Source organism: Syngnathoides biaculeatus, chromosome 9 (assembly GCF_019802595.1).
Source record: "Syngnathoides biaculeatus isolate LvHL_M chromosome 9, ASM1980259v1, whole genome shotgun sequence".
In the NCBI taxonomy this organism is placed as follows: Eukaryota; Metazoa; Chordata; class Actinopteri; order Syngnathiformes; family Syngnathidae; genus Syngnathoides; species Syngnathoides biaculeatus.
In genome coordinates this window covers 29,750,611-29,771,172 of record NC_084648.1, presented here as the reverse complement: position 1 = coordinate 29,771,172, position 20,562 = coordinate 29,750,611, and the positions used below count along the sequence as shown (strand labels likewise).

Here is a 20,562-nt window from a genome sequence, read left to right as displayed (position 1 = left end):
ACGAGTTCTTTAACACCGTATGGCATCGAGTTTTTTTTGGTCACGTGGTTTCAAAACGTGCCCGCTGTTGATTATTCCATGGTAAATAAAATAAAAATGATAAATACATGTTTTTTTTTTGTCTGCTGTAACTTGTAAGGACTTGAAGCTGTCAATTTAAATAATAGCAAATCTTGATTTAAAGAAAGTCCCTGTGCAATACATTTGAATGCAACTGACTATACATTTCTAAAATTTTGGAAATGCCCTATATATATTTTTTTTTTTTCTTTTGCCGCTTATCGTCACGAGGGTCCCGGGGAGTACTGGAGCCTATCCCAGCTGTCAACAAGCAGGAGGCGGGGTACACCCTGAACTGGTTGCCAGCCAATCGCAGGGCACATAGAGACAGTCACTTTCACAATCACACCTAGGGGCAATTTAGAGTGTCCAATTAATGTTGCATGTTTTTTGGGGGATGTGAATCTGCAGTCCCGTCTGCATTGGCCTTGATGAGACATTGTAAGAGGACATGGGAGCGGGTCAGCGTATGCTGTTGTGCCGGGGGAGCTCCTATAAGGTCGCAGTTGACCTTAGCAGTGCCCTAGCCGGATCTGGCTCTCGATGAAACACCTTGCCCTCCCAGCGGAATGCTGTAAGATAGCTCCTAGGTTCGTGGAGCCATTTCCCATTGCTAAGGTTGTGTATATATATATATATATACACACACACACACACACACGTATTTTGAGTGGCCATCACAAACCCCTGATCCGAATTCCATCAAAAAATTGTGGGCAGTTCTGAAATGGTGTGTGCGAGCAAGGCAACTGACAAACCTAACTCAGTCACACAAGTTCTGTCAAAAGGAATGGGATTTCCAGCCGATAAAGTGTGACCCAGATCAAGCTGTTCAAACGAAATGCTATTCCTTACTCAAGAAACGTATGATGAAATTTTCCAAGAAAATCTTTCATTATTGTGGCCTTTTACAAAATTGAATAATTTTGGTGATCATGGCTATCTTGAAGCAGGAGGTTTAGTCTGGTTTGACTTCAGACCATCCATCCATTTTCTTACCCATTTTCATCTTCGTATCCTCACAAGGGCTGTGGGAATGCTGAAGCCTATCCCAGCTGTCAATGGGCGGGAGGCAGGGTGCACCCTGAACTGGGTGGCAGCCAATCGCAGGGCAGATAGAGACTAAGAGTCGCACTCACAATCACACCAAGAGGAAATTTAGAGTGTCCAATTAATGTTGCATGTTTTGGGGATGTGGGAGGAAACTGGAGTGCTCGGAGAAAACCTAGGCAGGCACAGGAAGAACATGCAATGGGAAAAGGCTCCACGAACCTAGGAGCTAACTTACAAGATTCCGCTGGGACGGCAAGGTGTTTCATCGACAGCCAGATCCGGCGAGGGCACTCCTACAGTCAATTGCGACCTTATAGGAGTTCCCCTGGCGCAACAGCATACGCCGACCTGCTCCCAGGTCCTCTCACAACATCTCACCAAGGCCAACGCAGACAGGACTGCAGATTCAGGGGTTAGAGTGGGAAACATAGACGGTGGATAACTCTGCACAACATGTAACATCGATAAACCGGGGGACGCCAAAGGAAAAGTGTTATGTGAATACTCGACCCAAGCTATTTTATAACTCCAGGTATGGGGATTCTGGGAGGCGAGATACCTGAGTCCCGTCTCTAGGTCCTGGTTTAAACGTTCGGTCTGCCCATTGGTCTTGGGATGGAACCCTGAGGACATACTGACTAATTCCCAAATTAAACAATAAAACTCCCTCCAGAATCGCGAGATAAACTGTGGGTCTCTATCAGATACAATATCTATTCATCTTCTCCAAGTCCACAAAACAAATGTTGACTGGTTGGGTTAATTCCCGTGCACTATCGAGGACTTTGCTAAGGTTGTAATACTGTCTGTTCCACGGTTCCACAGCCAGGATGAACACCACACTACTCCACTTGAATCTGGGAATCAATTTACAGATAGATACTCCTCTCTAGAACCCCTGAACAGACCTGCCAGGGAAGCTGAGGCGTGTAATCCCTCTATAGTTCCAACGTAAACACGAACCACTTCCCTGGTCTACCAATCCAGAGGCACTGTCCCCAATTTTCCACAATATTGCAAAAGTGTGTCAACAAAGAAAGGCCTCCAACATCAGCCAACTCTGGGCAGATGTCATCCACCACTAGGCTCCTGCCACCAACAAGTTTTTTCATGACTTCAGTGACCTCAATCTCAGAGATATGCGAGTCCAAATCCCCAGACTCTGCTTCCTCATGGGAAGGTGTAAATAGAGGAGCTCTTTGAAGTATTCGGCCCAGCAATGTCCCAAATTGAAGTCAGGAGCGGCCCATCCCCACTACACAGTGTTGGTGGTGCACTGCTTCCCCCTCCTGAGACGCATGACGGTGGGCCAGAATTTCCTAGAAGTGTCCTGGAGATGTTTTTCATGGTCACACCAAATTCCTCCAATGCTCGTTTTTTTTCTCTTTTTTTTTTGCCTCAACAACTACCATAAGCCGCGATCTGCTTGGCCAGAGGGTATCCATCAGCTGCCTCCAGAATCCAAAGGCCTGATAGGACTCCTTTAGTTTGATAGCAACTGATTCTGCAGGTGTCCACCATCAATTTCAGGCAATGTCGGCACCAGCCCCCTTATGGCCTCAACTTCGGTCGACTAATTCAACAAGGGAGGTGGGTAACACGGTCCACTTGGATTCAATGTCCCCTCCCTGACTCCCTCCTGTTCTGTTAGAGTTGTTTAGGATATTGATAGGGACAAAAAAAAATAGCACGATGACTTGTGGCTATTTTCTTTCATGCACGGTAAAAGGATTTTATTAATATTTTCAATAAATAAATGCATGCCGTTAACAATGTTCATACATTGAACAGATACAGATAATTATGAAGGACACACATTTTTATTGGTCATGTAAGATGAAGTTGTCTCAAGTGAACCACGTAACAGTACTGCCGTCTGTGACTAAAGAAAAAATGCAAAAAAGGGACCACAAGAAGCATTTCAATAGCAGCATGGACTTGTGTTTTGCATTTTGCATACGTCAATATGCAGTATGTTGTGAATTGATCTTTACATGGTTGATAATGAAGTCATGTATTCTGGTGCTCTGAGAGAGTGCAAGAAAACATAAACATCATGCACACCAAGTCACCAGCATTACATGACGAATCCATACCAGTAAAGTATGTTGATGCATGACAGTTTATAAATATTTTAATGTGCAAAACTGTCATTTCAGTGTCTTTCATTCTTGGCTATGCTGTGCATAATAGAGTGACAGTAAAAGCCGACTTTGATAGATATTACTGTACAATGAGCAGAGTCATAGAGTCTATAGATCCAGAGCAACTCATTATCTTGCATTGACATTCGTACACTGATGCAAGGAGCCAACAAGCTCGGCAGAAACATTTAGAAGTTTAGTTTCTTGTTGTGGAATTCTTGAGCAAACCAAAGGAAAAGGTTTTTTGAGTTCTCACATTTACTATTGGATTGAGACACAATGTGGGTATTTTGTCCTATAAGCTTAAATCTACCACAATATGCTCAAAAAGCATTGATTTACCCTTAAAGCTGGAGGAGAAGATGAAATTCCTGCGGTCAGTGGTGACTGCAGTAAAGGACCGTGGCGACTGCACATAAATGTCCTTGAACTTGTGGAAGGTTTTGTTCTCTGTGTCCCAGAGGTAAATTTGTGTAAAGGAGTAATCACTGCCTAGCGCGAGGTAGTGTCTGTCCATGAAGAAGAATGGCTGGAGGACCATAGCCCCGCGAGAAGGAAGAGCTTGCATCTCTGTGAACTGCTTAGTGGTCCACTTGAGGATTTTAGAGTCACCAATGTAGCAGGTCATGGCCAAATATAATTCCTTTTCAATTCTGAAAGCTTTGACTGCCACCACATCCTCAGCATTAGGGAATTCACTGTAAAGCATGAACTTTAAGGTGCTTTTGTTCCACAAGTAGATGACGGGCGGTTGAGAGCGGCTTGCTAAAATGAGGTAGGACTTCCCGTCCATTTCAACATACTCAGCATCCGTATCGCGGAACCATTCATGGAGGAACTGATAGATATAGAACCCAGTTTGGTTCAGGTCTGGTTGGTCGCTCCACTTGTAAAGAGTAGACAAGCCCGCTTTGGAGCTATCTACTATCACAAAATACCACTCGCCATCCATGCGGAAAACCTCAATGTCGTTTGGTTTGGAGATGTTGAGGACCTCAATGGATTGAAAATTGGTGAACTTGTTCTGCTGAGTGTCAAACTTGTAAATGTGGGAACCCCCGAAGAGCTGTGTGACGATGACCAAGACATGTTTGTCCAGCAGAACTGACGTGCACCCGACGATAGACTTGCCTGTGGAGCAAAATGGTCTGTTAACAATTGCACAACAGAGCATGTTGAGTCCCAACCACTGCTCAGTGGCACATTCTCTTCCATTAGAGATCATCAAATGTGCCAATTATTCAATTTTACGTAATTGTTCAGAAAATGGATTCACAGTATATATTACAAATAATCTATCTTTGTTCATCTGTCTATGAAAGAGACTTATAGTGACAGGGAGAACTATAGAATGCTTGCCATTGAGGTGTAATGTGTGTATGTAAACATGTGATTGAATTGAGAAACTTTATGTGACATTTCTGTTTGGTGGTGTGACGAGATATTTCCAATATAAAAATCAGTACTGTATGTATGTAGCTTAGCTCAATAAAAAAAAATACTGACTGACATACCATATTCAGGAGTCACACTTTCAAAAACATGGAAAGAAGTGTGTTACATCACAAATATTTTCTTTTTGATAATTGCTTAAATTGGATGCGGTCCGACCTGTTATGCTGTCAAATTTTCTGAAATTCATTTCGATATGATCCCATTCCATGACCACACAGCTGTTAGAGTTGGGTGCAGCCAAGGCCAGATAGATGTCTTCCTTAAAGGAGAAAATGTTTGCAGAGATTGACTGAATAGGAATGGACTGGTGAACCACAAAGTCTGTGGATGGGTAGAGACACAAAAACACAGAAAAGTACAGATTCACTAATGATGTGAAAGAGGTTCACTTCTTCAAACAAGCAAACGAGCAATCTTTTCTTTGTCAATAAAATAAATACACAAAATGTTTAACAAAACAGTAAAAGACAAAAATCAAAGTAAGACTAATGTAAGGACTAAAGATGTACTAAGAGGTCTAAATATATCCATCCATTTTCTTTGCCGCTTATCCTCAAGAAAAAAAATACAATGAAAAGTGAAAATTTTCAATAAAAGAGAAAGCCCTGGTAGCCTGTGAATAGTTTATTTATTTTTTAATGATATCGCCAAGTGGCAACGTATAGCTACTGAACAAAAGAAGACCGAGTAGTGATCCCTCCAGGACTCCCGAAGTGCCATTGTATTACTCAGTGGTCATGTTAGCATGAATTACACAGTGCGTCCTATCCAAGGGATTAAATATAAACCAAGGGAGGGCTGAGTTTGTAATACCAGTACATCTTTTGACGTGATCTAGTAGTAGGTATACTGTATTGTGATTAATAGTATCAAAAACAGCACTGAGATCGAGTAATAATGGTAGTGATGATCTGACTCAATCCATAGTTTATAGATGATTCGTTAATTTTGCAAGGGCTGTTTCAGTAGCATAGTCTATCCTGAATCCAGAGTGTAGAAATTCAAATAGATTGCTCAAGGCCATCTGATTATTAAGATGCTGTACTACGGTTTCTTTCAAGGATTTTTTAAAAAATCAATGTAAGATTTTAGCCTGGCCTAAAATTGCAAAGATTCTCAAGCGTGAGTTTGGGTCATTTGAGTAAGGGTCATAATATGGCTGTCTTGAAACCTGCAGGTTCAGCGCTGGAAACGATTGATGAATTTGTATTTAAGCTTGATGGTGATATGATTAAAAACAACTCTGTAAGGAGTTTCATGAAGAGGGTCAAGCAAGGATGCTATCTGTTTTGATTCATTAACAAGTTTTGTAAATCTGTAAATTGATACTTCCTCAAAATTAGAGAATATCCAGATGGGCTTCCGCAATGGTTCCCATAATAGTCTCAGTGATGGAAGAATTCAACTGGGCTGGCTCATTTCCAATTAGCTCAATTTTTGGGAGGAGGTAGAAATTGGCATGAAATCATTAGCTTAAAAGGAAGGGTTGTTGGAAGTCGACTGCCTTTGTGTTTGCATTGATATTGTATCAAATAGGTATTTAGGGTTATTTTTATTCAAACAAATTATTTTGGAAAAATGATTAGTTTTATTTGAAATAAGAGCTTGTTTGTATTTCTGCAAACTCTCCCTCCATGGCTGAAGGAAGACCTCGCGTTGATTCACACACCGTTTGTGTTCAAGCTTCTGACATGGCTGGTTTAGTTCTCTGTTTTCATGTAAGAACCAAAGAGTACATTTCTTAAGATGTATGTAATGATTAATGACATTATGGCGTCAAGACCGTTACACTAAAACACAGTAAAATCATTTGTAGGATTATCAAAAGAACCCACATGAGAAAGAAATGAAGCAATTGCTCAGGGGAATACTGTAGCTCCGTGAATGGAGTAGTAGTTGAAGTAATATTACATCTGCTGTAGTTTGATAGTAGTTAAAAAGTATGACATTGCTTATTCCCGGTCGAGACACATTGCTCCTCTGCCCTGCCTGCCCCCAGTTCTTTTAATACAATTCACACAACCATCCTCATTTTTTCAATGCACTACCTACACCAGGGGTGGGCAAACTTTTTGGCTTGGGGGCCACATTGACTTTTAAAATTTGACAGACGGGCCGGGTCAGCACAAGATACAATACATATAAAAAAAACTGCATTTGTTAACAGTACATATCAAACAAACAGAAAAAAGCATTGAAGTATTAACATACCTTTTAATGAGAACAGTGTTGTTGATCACCCATTTTAGCCAGTGCATCGAAGTCTGGTGGTATTTCTGTTGTGGCAATTCTCAGAACAGATCTGAGGTGTTCATCACTCATCTGGGATCTGTGGGGTGCTTTGTTGGTGTTCATCACACCAAAAATCTGTTCACACACATATGTAGAGCCAAATAACACCGGTATCATCTGTGCTGTCTTCTGAATGTTTGCGAATTTGGCTGCACTTAATGAAGCATAAAACTCATCCAGTTTCAGGGAGTTGAACTTGTCCTTTGACACCACGTCACATTGGAGATCAATCAGTTCCAACTGCAACTCCTGTGGCGCCGTTTTCAGGTCATGTGAGAAGGAACATGACACCAGCTGAAGTGCCCTGTCAATTTTTCCAAAAATCACAAAACTGACGGCAGAATTCCTCATGCAGGTCGTCCAGTGTTTTCCTATATTTTTTCACATCGCGGGGCCTCTTTTAACGTAGCCAGTGTGGGGAAGTGAACAAATGACATGTCTGACATTTGCTTCGAAAATTAAACCAGCTTGATTTTGAAGGCTCTGACGTTTGCTTGCATTTCATGAACAAACTGGTGTTTCCTTTGCAGCTTCACATTCAGCCCGTTCATGTGTCTCAGTATGTCCTCAGTAAAAGCTAAATCACATAGCCAATCTGTGTCATTCAGCTCAGGAAAACTGTCAGTATTCTCGAGTAGCTCCAAAAATGAAATAATATCCTGTTTGAGGTCCCACACATGTTGACATACTTTTCCCAAACTTAACTAGCGGACATTAGTATGGTAAAGTAAGTCCGTGTGATCAGCATCAGTTTCTTCAAGAAAATGAATAAACTGACTATGGTGAAGTCCCGTTGCTCGAATAAAGTTAACGAGTTTCACAACCGCCTTCGCGACGTGGTCAAGCTGCAACACGGATTTACACAGTGCTTCTTGGTGAATTATGCAGCGTAGGAAAATTACCTCCTGCTCAGGGTTGTCCTCTTTCACCCTGTCCTGAATTCTCTTGAGCATCCCAACGTTTTTTTCCTGTCAGATTTGGTGATCCATCTGTGGTAACGTTGGCAAGTGTACTCAACGGTAACTTGTGCTTCTGTATGACCGCTGACACACTGTTAAATAAATCCTCTCCACGTGTTTTTCCTTTCAGGGATTCCATATCCAGAAACTCCTCCGTTATCTCGAAATTCTCATTAATCCCTCTGATAAAAATTAAAAAGATGAGCGGTGTCCTTTATATCACGGCTTTCGTCCAGTGCCATCCTCATGTGCCACTTCAGATTTTTAAAGCCCAAGTGTCATCCCTATAAACATTCTAAAATAGATACTGTAATGAAAAATACATATAACATTATTCACTTCAATGACCATATGGAAAAAATTCGTTTTTTTAGTACTTTACAGATAGCCTATTTGAAATGCAAAACAAAAAGTACACGCAAAATGTGCAAAATTGTTTTTTCGATAGTCATTTCTTTTGTTTGCTAACTTTTATCTTATTTTATTTTTTTATTTAGAAGTAAACTTTGACAGATTTCTATGTTTGTTTCTCTGGTACAGCAAAAATGTTAACTGGTCAATGTGACCCGCTCTCTGTTTAATCATACAGGTTACTTATTTCAATTTGAATTGTTTCTGACTGCAGCAAAATCCGATAAATACAGAACGAGGATAAAGTTATTTGAACACAAATGCGTAAAGAAGTACAGTATAAATGGTTCTTCCCCCTTTGTGTCATATTTACATACCACAATTCCAAATAAATTAGTACCTTCTGTAAAATGTAAATAAAACACTACGATGATTTGCAAATCCTTTCGAACCTCTCTGAAATTGAATACACAACAAAGACTAAATGTTTAATGTTCACATTGATGAACTATTGATTTTTTTGCAAATATTTTATTTTGTTGATGGATCCAACAGATAACAATAACTTCAGAAAAGGGCAACAGAATTATGGGAAAGTTCAAGAATACTCCAAAAAATGCCAGTTTGAACATTTTCCAGATGAACACGTTAACTGGAAACAGGTCATGACTGGGTATAAAATGAGCATCCCGGAAAGGCTAAATAAGTTTTTCCACACGTGAAGATGGTGCACAGATCACCATTTTGTGAAAAACTGTGTGGGCAAATAGTCTCAACAGTTTTCAGAATGTTTCCCAATGTACAATTCCAAGGAATTCAAAGATATCATCATCTATGGTCCATAATATAAGCAAAACATTAAAAGAATCTGGGACGGCACGGTGGGGCACCTGGTTTGAGGGTTGGCCTCTCAGTGCTGAGGACCAGGGTTCAAATCCTGGCCCCGCCAGTGTGGCGTTTGCATGTGTTTGTGTGGGTTTTCTTCAGACACTCCGGTTTCTTCCCATATCCCAAATACATGCAACATTACAGTGCGGGTGACATCCCTATAAACATTCTAAAATGGATACTGTAATGAAAAATACATATTACAGGATTCACTTCAATGTCTATACGAAAAAAAAAGTGAGCGGAGAGCGTGTCATCCACGCGCAAAGTTGCAGAAGTGTCATTCTACGGTATCCAAGCGGTCGGCATATTGGCCTCATCCTCTGTAAGTGACGTCACGAGGACACGTGCCAATGAAAACACGCGGCGCACCCTCACGGTGGGAGACGAACACGTCCCTTCTGACACGGAAGCTCTTTTCGAAAAGGACAACACCACACAACCGAGTGAAGTTACCGGGGCAATATTAGACTATTGTTAGAGCCCTCAGGGCAATATTACACTATTGTTTCGAGCCATATTCAGATAATATGCGATCACAGCCAAACCGCATCCCCGTCCGATCCACTTCCACGGCGGAGATGAGCCATCGCGACCCATCGCAGCCGGCCGGTGTTGTTTATGACGGAGCCGAGCCGTACTGCTTTAGGGGGGTGTTCATAGACGCCGCAGTACGCAATGAACAACACAGTCAGCCGGGGCACTTTACTGCGCGCATGTGGCTGAGTGATGCAGTCTCGGCTGGGTTCTTCAGAGCCGCCCCCGTCCGCAAAGCCCGACCCGCAGCCTTCGCAGAAGCTGTGACCGCCGAACGCGGCGCGTGGCTGATTTTCGGCGCCGTGGTGGCATATAACGGAGCCGAGGTGTGCTGCTTTTAAAGGGTTGTTCACAGCCACCGCAGTACGCGATGAACACTATCGAGCCGGGGCACATTACTGTGCACACGAGGCTGAGTGAGACATTGTTGGCTGGGTTCTTCAGATTCGCTACAGTCCGCGCAGCAACCTGACGGCGTCTGACGCGCACATCGACATATTTCATATGCGGATCTTTTGTTCGTTATGAGAGACCGATTACGTGGTCCGCCCCAAACTATTATTTTTTTCTGTGATTTGGAACCCACGAAGCTCTCGTCCTCTGCACCCGTGCAATCCATTTTTCACAACGAACCGGGTCTCTTGCCAACTTATGAAGGATAATTCCATTCTCCCGAGTGTTCAAGCAATGTCCAGCAATGCAGTGAGCCGGCATTTTGGCTAACACGAAGGAACAATGAGCTACCTTCCCGGAAGTAAAACTAATGGAAACAAACGGGTCCACTTGGGGGCGCCGCTGTCCTTTACGTCACTTCCTGCTTCTTCTCGAAAACAAATCCCTCGAGAAGATTTTCATAGCGGGAGTTACAAAAAGCTGTATACGTCAAAATCCTGTTTTGTTGTGAAAAAACGCATGGGCCCATATTGGCTGACGTTTTTTCATGACTAACATACTAAAAATCATCCATTTCATGACACTTGACCTTTAATGAACTACACCACTCAGGGGTTACTGATGCATGGGGTATGTCCAATGACTGCCAGTTGGAGACCTAGTTGTCATATTTACAGAATATAAGATAGGTAGGGAAGGTAGGTTTCCAATAGGCTCTTGGCAGAGTTCCTGGGGCAGTTCTCCTCTGGCTGGATGGCTGCTATGATGGGGTCTCCTCTCTTCTGGTTGCTCTCAGGGGTACCCCCAATGAGCATCCCTACCCGGCCACCTTTCCTCCAAGCGGGGGACATTGTTTTGGCCCCTGGCTGGGCACAGATCGACTACATTGGTGAGCCTTGCGGGTTGGTGGGGAGTGTCTTGCTCACCTCTGGGGGTGGCGGGATTGGGACCCTGCAGGCTCTTCTGGGTGGCAGGCTTTGGGGCGACTTGGTGGGGCGCCCTGTGTCCCTCACTGTGGGTGCGTGGCCTCCTGGACCTGACCCCGCCTCTTGGCTGGACCAACCTTGTTTCTTTCACGGGATGTAGCAGTACTGCCCCGTACAACACTTGGATCTAATGTGTCATTGTACTAGGCATATCATGATTTACTTTTCCCATCTGTATTACAGCTAATATCCTGTCTTTTGTTGTCCCTTCACTGTCTCTTCCCTGTTTAATTGGTCTCTGCCCTTAAAACTGAATTCAGACTGTTTTACCTAACAGACAAACAGGACAATAAAATAAAAACTAAAATAAAAATGACCAACAGAGGTACAGTGACGACCTGGTTAACACATCCGTCTCGCAGTTCTGAGGACCTGGGTTCAAATCCAGCCGCGACTGTGGAGTTTGCATGTGTGCCCCATGCCGGTGGGGATGTTCTCCGGGTATTCCATGTTCCTCCTACATCTAAAAAATGGTAGGTTAATCAAGGACTCTAAATTCTTTGTATGTGTAAATGTGAGTGTGCATGGTTGTTTGTTTATATGTGCACTGCGATTGGTTGGCAACCAGTTGAGGGTGGACTCTGCCTCTCGTGCGAATATAGCTGGGATAGTCTCCAGCACCCAAGTGAGCCTACTAAGAAGAAGTGGTACACAAAATGGATGAATGGGCATTGCCTCCTGACTGCCTCGGCTCACCCCCACCGGCACCCTCCCCAATTTTAATACATGATGCCCCACCACACACGAGTATGGTACAGGGACAATCGTTGATAGTCCTTGACTTGGTAAGCATAATAATAGGCAGGTTGTGGGTATTTACGTCTTTTGACTCGACTCATGGGGCCTGCGCCCTCCTCCTTACTGTTCTTGGGTCTGGGCCTTCCTTTCCCCTCTCATCATCACTAATAATTGGGTGCTGGGATTTTTGGGGGCTGTCACCTTTTTCCGCCGACAGTTGGCACTTGCATTGGGCCCTCTAGTAGTTGGTGCGCCCATTCTCTCCGGGAGTGGCGGGGTGGTGCCAGCCGTAGGGTCTACCACTGACTGTGTACCCCACGGAATGGGCTCACTGACTTGCCCCCCCCTTATGGTTGAAGGGGGCCAGGCACGCTCTTCCTCAATGTGCCAGCTTAGCAACTCCGTCCACCAGTTGAAAGACTTGCATTATGATATGGTATTCACTCACTACTAAGTGTGATAAAAGACACTAGTGGCTTGAATTGCTTATGCTTGAACAACTACAGTCACACTCGCACATTTTGGATTCATATTTTAACTTGGGTTCTTCCAAGTGTTTAGACACTATAAAAGCATCCCAGCGCACCACTCATCCGTAAAACTGCATTGCTCATTTGCCCCATCTTGCTTTGCTCTTTTCTGCCCTCTCTTATCTTGTACTATTGGTTAGTTGTTGTTCTCACCGAGTGTCCCCACCCACCTCCACCCTTCGTCCACAAATAAGAACACGATTTCACTTTGTAACATTACTTGAACTATTGTTCTGTTGTGGTTCACACCCCTATTCCCTCATGTGCGCTCTGTGCCTTGGTCTATCCCCTAAAACCTTTTACTGTCCAACTGCAGTTTAAATAAAAATCAAAACCAAGATAGCTGGTATAGGCTCCAATACGCCTGCAACCAGAGTGAGGATAAGCGGTTCAGAAAATGAATGCATGAGAATGATTACTAAATAAATAAATATAATTGCGACCCTTATGAGGATAAGCAGCTAAGAAATTTGTGGACAAATAAATGAAAATGAAAAAGAGTGATACACATGACTGAGTTTTTGTGTATGTTTTTTTTCCTCTGCTGAGTAAAGAAGGGAAAAGATATTGTAATAGAGCAAGCACAGATTCTTCGATGTAGTGACCTTTGCAGGGCAAGTTCATGGTGAATTATTAAATAGTTTCATTGATTATTTGTGCTCTCTCTGCACACAAGACCTCTTTACCTCAGTTGGCAACATTGCAATGATTGCTTACGCTTTGTTTCTGTTTACCTGTAGACATGCACTGGCCTGCTGCGATGGGAAGGTCACTGAGAAGCTTGCCCTTCATGTCACTTGGGCCTGCACAGAAGACGTCTGACACAGTGGCATTTGTATTTTTCAGCCACGTCATCAGCCACTTGTTCTCACAGCTGCACTGGAAAGCATTACCTCGCAGATCTCTATCAGACAAAGAGAACAAAAAAAGGGTTAAAATTCTGAAAAAAAAAACTGGATCTAAGATTTGCGTTTAACGTTTGTTTGGGGTACTTTAATGCTGTCGAACACAAAACGTAGCCTGACTCAGCTGAAGTAAAAGTGCAAAGACACACACAACACTGCATTCACACACGCTGCATCCACAAAGTGCTAACTCACAGTTCCAGCAATGAATCCAAGTCAAAAAACAGATCTCTTGGCAGGAACCTCATCTTGTTATTGGCAAGGGATCTAAACATGAGCCCCAAAGAGAGAAAAGCTACATCAATACAAATTACTTCATAACGCATAAGTTCTGGTTTGTGACTTAGAATTGGTTGGATACAAATGTGGAGCAATTTGTCTTACAAGTGAGTTAGATCTCGCAGACCACGGAAGGCCTTTTTGGCAATCGTTTCAATCTTATTCCCTTCAATGAACCTGTTAATAAAACAGTGCATTAAATAAATAGGGGGACACACAAAAACACAAGGCTGAAATAATTATTTAACACATGAGCATTTTTATCACAAAATATATTTCCAAAGGTGCTGTTAATGTGAAAAATTCACCAGACCTTGGGATCAACCCAAGTAATCTATACATACAAGGAGAGTAGAACAAATGATCTCAGAAACTAAGTTTTGAGTAATACGTAATGGGAAAAGACACAGCAAAAAAATATTGAACGCATCAACTGAACAGAGATTTCCTCTGGCCACTAAAGGGGATAGGCTGTGGTTAGGATCCATCCATTTTCTGAGCCATTTAACCGCACATGGGTTGCGGAAGAGCTGAAGCCTATCCCAGCTGTCAACGGGCACAAGGCGGGGTACACCCTGAACTGGTTGCCAGCCAACAACAGGGCATATAGAGGCAGACAACAGTCACACTCACAATCACACCTAGTGGCAATTTCATCATTTTTGGGATGTGGCAGGAAACCAGAGTGCCTGGAGAAAACCTAGGCAGGCATGGTGAGAACATGCAAACACCACACAGACGGGACCAGGATTTTAACCCTGGTCCTCAGAACTGTGAGACCAATGCACTTATGTATGTATGTGTGTATGGTTGTGTGTGTTCTTGTGCTAGTTTAAATAACTTACAAATATTCCAAATGTGGAAGACCGTAGAAAGCATCATCTTTAATTGTCGTCAACGAGTTTGCATTTAAAAGACTGCGGAAAAGGGAGAGTTTATGTGTTATACTGTACACCAAATATAGACACACAATTCTGTACAATTTACTGAGATCCATTTTTCATAATTTAGCCTTTAAAAAATAGCAAAATATTGCTATGTTGGAGAGGTAGATGAAAGAATGCTTATTGCAGTACTGTTTTTTCGTATTGTAGAACTCCACTTACTACATTGCATTATATGGTGATCCCTGTCTAACATTTTAGTTACATCTGACCTCACTATGCAACGACAAGGGAAATCTCATAACAGAGCATTTAGTTTGATACAGTTCTTGTATGGGCTCCAGATTTGACAAGTTTAGTCAGAAATTTGCAGGTCAACAAGAGTCTCATATCGCAAATGCACTTACAGGAGGTGCAGAGAAGGCATGAGCGAAAACATTCCCTCTGGGATCTCTGCAATGGAGCCGTTTACGATGCTCCTGGTGGGGAAACAAAACTCACAATGGGACATTTGAACCCAGGATATTATGTCTTATGTGAAGGTGAAAGAACGCATACAAGTAAGAATTTCATTGTATGTATTTTTTTATGTATCTTTTTTTTTAACTATCCACATGACATTAAACGTCTTGAATCTGGATCTAGTGTTATAGACATGTTACTTACAGTGAGTTGATGTCACTCGGCACGGTGCGCGGAATGTGCGAGGTGCCCACACACATGATTGTCTCCTTTGTGCACGAACATCCTGAAGGACATTTGAAATTCTTCTTCCATTTGTTGGCGCTGCAAATACACAGCAGCGCAATGAAGAAACCCAGCAGCCGAGGCATGACGGACGACACTTTTTGCCCCTTCCTTCGCTGCGGGTATGAGGAGGAAAAAATATGAGCGAGGTTATGCTCTACTCAGCTGCAGTTTATCCGCTGGGGCGGCATTCAGAATGCAGCAGTCGAGGACACTCCAGTCCTGACACCGACTGACACGCGGCTGCACCCAGCTCACAAAAACAATGTTGATCATGCTGGCGGCTCGAGTAAGGGCTTTTTAAAGCTCCACTGTGATGCCTATAAACATTCTAAAATAGATATTGTAATGAAAAATACATATAACATTATTCACTTCAATGTCTATACGAAATAATAAATATGAGCGGAGAGCGTGTCATCCATGCGCAAAGTTGCGGAAGTCTCATTCAACATCCAAGTGTTAGCCATATTGCCTGCAGCGCCATCAGATGTTACACCACGACATTCGCCATTGAAAACACGGAGTGGCACTTGCTAATGGACACAGAAGCTCTTTCGAAGACACGAACATCTTACAATCAAGTGAAGTGACCGGGGCAATATTACTATGGTTTCGAGCCATATTTAGATGATATGCAGGTCACTTCTAACTAACAACAGACTCCCCAACAGTATGATACTATGTAACGTACTCAGCTGCGAGTGACGACAACGCTGTGGCCCGGCCGCGATGAGCCGTGATCGGCTCCTCACAGCCCGGCCACGGCGGCTCATTGGGACCGAGCTGGGCAGCTTTATGGCGTTGTCGTCGCTCGCGGCTGAGTGCACCATTGTCGGCGGCGTTGTTTATCGTTTTATTGTTCAACGCCGAATACCGCCGCTGTCAGCGATCAACAACACAGCTGACAATGGCGCACTCAGCCACGAACGATGACAACGTCGTAAAACGGCCGGGCTCGGCGCCAATGAGCCACCCCGGCCGAAGCCGTGATCGGCTTGTCGCAGTCAGGCCACGGTGGCTCATCGCCCCTGGGCGATAAACAACGCCGCCCATGATAGCTCACTCAGCCACGAGTGACGACACATTTAGCACCCCTGACTTACGTACATGGAGCCTTTGTTACGTTCTGAGTGGATTACACCCCCCCCCCCAACCCCCAACTATTGGTTTTTTTTTTTTTTGGTAGCTCTATACACACCTAGCTGTCATTTGGAACCCAAAAAGCTCTCATCCTTTGCACCTCTGCAATCCATTTTTCCTGACGAACCAGGTCTTTTGAAAAGTATGGAGAGTAAATCCTTCCTCCCGAGTGTTTGAGCAATATCCAGCAATACAACGAGGCAGCATTTTGTCTAAGATGAAGGAACAAAGAGCTACTTTCCAACAGGTAAAACTAGTAAACATACGAGCCTGCCTGAGTGCGCCGCTGCTGTTAACGTCACTTCCTGCTTCTTCGCCAAAACAATTCCCTCGAGAGGATTTTCATGGGGGGATTTGCAAAAAGCCATATACGTCAAAATCATGTTTTGTGGTGAAAAAACTGATGGGTCCATTCCAGCTGCCTTTTTTTCATTAATAACATACTAAAAATCATGCATTTCATGACAGTGGAGCTTTAGAATTGGATATACTGTCCTGTAGTACTGTCTTAAACTACAGAACATAGTCTCCGGAGTTCTCCCCCCCTTCTCTTTTACAAAAGCATGTAGGAGTGGGGAAATGTTTGTAATCAAGGGCCACATTGGATTTCTGTCTGTCTGTCTATCTATCTATCTATCTATCTATCTATCTATCTATCTATCTATCTATCTATCTATCTATCTATCTATCTATCTATCTATCTATCTATCTATCTATCTATCTATCTATCTATATCTATAATATGGTTGACAGATTGGTGAGGCTAAATTTCAGTTCTTTCATCTGTCATCTAATGTGGGCAGAGCATGGCATCAAAGTTCACCATTAAAAAGGGGGTACCAGGGGTTTTTCCTCAATGCAGGCAGCTTTAGTATAAGCTTAATTGCTGAACAACAGACAAAAATGCTACTACTATTACTACTTCCGGGGTATAAAGTTATTTTCAATCATGCGTTTTGTTACATTTTATGGTTATTCCAATGCGTATCTTGATGTAGAGCTGTCATGTTCTTCCCAATCTGGTGTCAGTTTTCTGCTTTAGATGATATTTTCTCACAGTAAAATTTCCAAGTGGGAGAACATGCAAAACAGCAGTGTTCAAATACATATTTCTTCACTCAATCTATCTATATCTATCTATCTATCTATCTATCTATCTATCTATCTATCTATCTATCTATCTATCTATCTATCTATCTATCTATCTATCTATCTATCTATCTATCTATCTATCTATCTATACTTGGTCGATTTTGGTAAACAACAGCTAATAAAGAAGATGTGCACATTTAATAGGTAAGAAATTCTATAATCTTGGCTCTATTTCCCTTTTCGATTAAGTTGCAATAATGAAAACTACTTTCCATTTGTAAAATTTGTGGGTTCGTATCTCACTGGGGCCTCCACTCCCTGAGAAGGGTTGCGTCAGGAAGGGCATCCGGCGTAAAAATTGTGCCAAACATATATGTGAGTTCATCTGAGATGACGCGCTGTGGCGACCCCGAAAGGGACAAGCCGAAAGAAACTTTATTATGAAGGGGCTAATAATTCTCAGCAGGTCCTACAAGGTGGCAAATGTGCTGAAGAACAAGAAGTTGATGAGGATGATGAAACTGAATCTTCATCGCCAAGCAGGGGCAACCATACATTTCTGCCATGGCTGGCATAATTCACGACACCCCTGCATCAATCATTGCTGTTTTTAGCCACTGCGCGTTAGCCTGAATACAATGTGGGCACGTGCAAGCCGAAACTAAGTCTCTTGCCATCTTGCTATTTTGTTGTGGAATATCTTACAGCGAGACGTGGAAACTGACAGACATTTCAAATGTTTTTGGTGTCAAAGGGAAACGACACCTGCTTCGTCAGATTATTTGTCCTTCACACTCACACTGGACTGACTGTCGCTTGTGACCCCTGACGCCACAGATGTTGCATTTTGCCCATGTCTCGCATGCCAGCGCGCTTTATGAAAGTGACCCCTTAACCCCAACGCCATGAAAAGGCAATATCGGATAGATTTACATGGATCGCAGTGACTGCTGACCTTATTCAAAATAAGACATTTTGATTGCGGTGTCTAAATCAGTTGTTTATAGAGTATTCCATTCATAATCTTGTTTAGGTCACACAACTGCAAGTACTGTTTTTTGTTGCCTCCTGGTCTTCAATGCTGACACGTTTTACAAATTTTACATAAACATTTACAACAGTGAATACTTAACAGCCACTCTTAATTAGATGAAATAAACACTGGAGGACAATATAGCGGAAGTCATATTTGTGCTATATCCATGTAAACATAATTGTTCGAAAATTGTATGAGACGCAGAGTAATCAAATTTAAGGTAATCAAAAAAAACTGTTTATGTAGCAGAGTTTAAATGAATTTTAACTGGATTTCACAATGATTCAAAAACACTTAAAGCAACAGACCATTGTAAGTTTATCTGATCTTTAAATAACGACTCCAAAATTGTGTTGGCAGCAGACTCTATTTGAAGTAGAATATCATCTTTTTCATTTACAAATATTTCCATTTGCATTCATACCAGCACACATGTACCAATACACATTTTGTCACTGACTTCGTAAACATTCAGCATTGTTCTCTGCTCTACTTTATTTGTACAGTGTATGGTCATCATTGCATTGGAAAATTTGAACCCTTGCCCAAAACCTTTTTAAACCACTACAGTATGTCACATAAACAGAGAAATTGTAGTACGTTATGGTTCAGCGCCATTGACCCGAATTTGACTGGCAGTGAAAAGATTCCTTCACAATCATTAGTAAGGACGCTGGCTTGATGTTATTCATTCAGAAATTCACATTGTCAGTGGTGTAGATTCTCTTTCTTCATGAATCATCCTTTAACCCCTGGACAGGGCGGGGAGCAGAGAACGTTGCTGTCAATGAATGCATCACAGCAAGTGTGCAAGCTACCAAAGTTCTTGCTTGTTGCTCGTTAATGTTAACACCGGGAGATTTGCCGCTTTGCTTTTCAAGGTCCCCATTTTTACCCCAGGTCGGCGTTGCCAATCGTTTCCGGGTCTCAACCTTGTTCCAAATCAACATCTAATATTGCAAAAACACTTCTCTGATGATGATGGATGGCGCTGGTGATTGAGCACCTGCTGTTTTAATGTATCCTTTCTAAGAAACTGATCTGCACACGCCTCTTCATTTTAAATAGCTCCCACTGTGGCTGTTCTTTGCGGAGGTCACTTCAACCTGTACTTGCTCACATATGGGCATGCATGGAGGAACCTTTAATAGCTCACGCTGCATGTACTCTGCTTCCACTTAGAGTACTAGACAATTACAACTGGATTTTCTCGTTTTTCAGTTCAGCTTACTGTTTTTGTGGTTATGAACCCTTGTTTTTGTTTGCTTTACTATGACAACCTTCCGTTAGTTTCACTGCTGTATACGTCACTCACCTCTAACGGTTTCTGCTCCTTCGAGCAAGTGCCCCTTCTTCCAGCACTGGAACATTGCTTTGGTACTATATTATTCCCTTTTACAAAAAGTAGGTGTTTTGTGGCTCCTTTTTTTTTGTAAACCTTTTCTTCAGACAGCATGGGTTTGATTCCCAGCCAGTGGCCGGGTACGCATTCGCCAGCTGTTCCAAAGCCTGGATAAAAAAATGGTTGGGTTGTATCAGGAAGAGGTTTTGGTGTGAAAACTGTAAAACAAACAATATCCAAACCAATTCAATCTTATCCTATCCTATTCTATTTCGCTCCCTGCTATGATTCTCTGTACTATAACATTAGTCGAACTGACCCCTCCGTACAGGGCACTTAACCACGCCTCCTGAAGTGACGTCACGCCACGTGCGCTGACGTAAGACAAACAGTAAAAATGGCAAATACAATACAATACATTCTTAACTGAGACAGACGCCATGCTTCTGAATACATTCAATCATTCACACGTAGCAATGTTATGCTTGTCACGTCCCATCGGAAACGAGAGTAGGACCCAAATGCAGGAACTCGGAAGACGCAAGGTAGTTCAAGAAGAGACACGTTTATTATATGCAGAGGTAGGGGATCGAGCAGGCAGTCCGGTGCAGCAGGAGTCGGTACACGGCAGAACAATCAACGCAGGCAGAAGTATCAAAGGAGTCAGGCTTACAAGGTTGGTCGGAGAACGGATGAAGGTCGGTACACACAGGTTCAATCAGGGATACCGGAGCACACGAATGGGACA

At 42.7% G+C, this 20,562-nt stretch overlaps 1 protein-coding gene across 1 annotated transcript; it reads right to left on the bottom strand.

The window, feature by feature from the left end:
• Window positions 1-2,840: 2,840 nt before the first annotated feature.
• LOC133505633 (leucine-rich repeat LGI family member 2-like) lies at window positions 2,841-20,562 on the bottom strand. The gene is made up of 10 exons (XM_061828872.1): window positions 20,488-20,562; window positions 19,788-19,981; window positions 15,121-15,317; window positions 14,862-14,933; window positions 14,416-14,487; window positions 13,676-13,747; window positions 13,487-13,558; window positions 13,121-13,290; window positions 4,869-5,033; window positions 2,841-4,388 (listed from the first exon to the last, which is right to left on the bottom strand). The coding sequence occupies exons 2-10, from the start codon at window positions 19,926-19,928 to the stop codon at window positions 3,553-3,555; spliced, it is 1,797 nt and encodes a 598-aa protein (XP_061684856.1). The 5' UTR covers window positions 19,929-19,981; window positions 20,488-20,562; the 3' UTR covers window positions 2,841-3,552.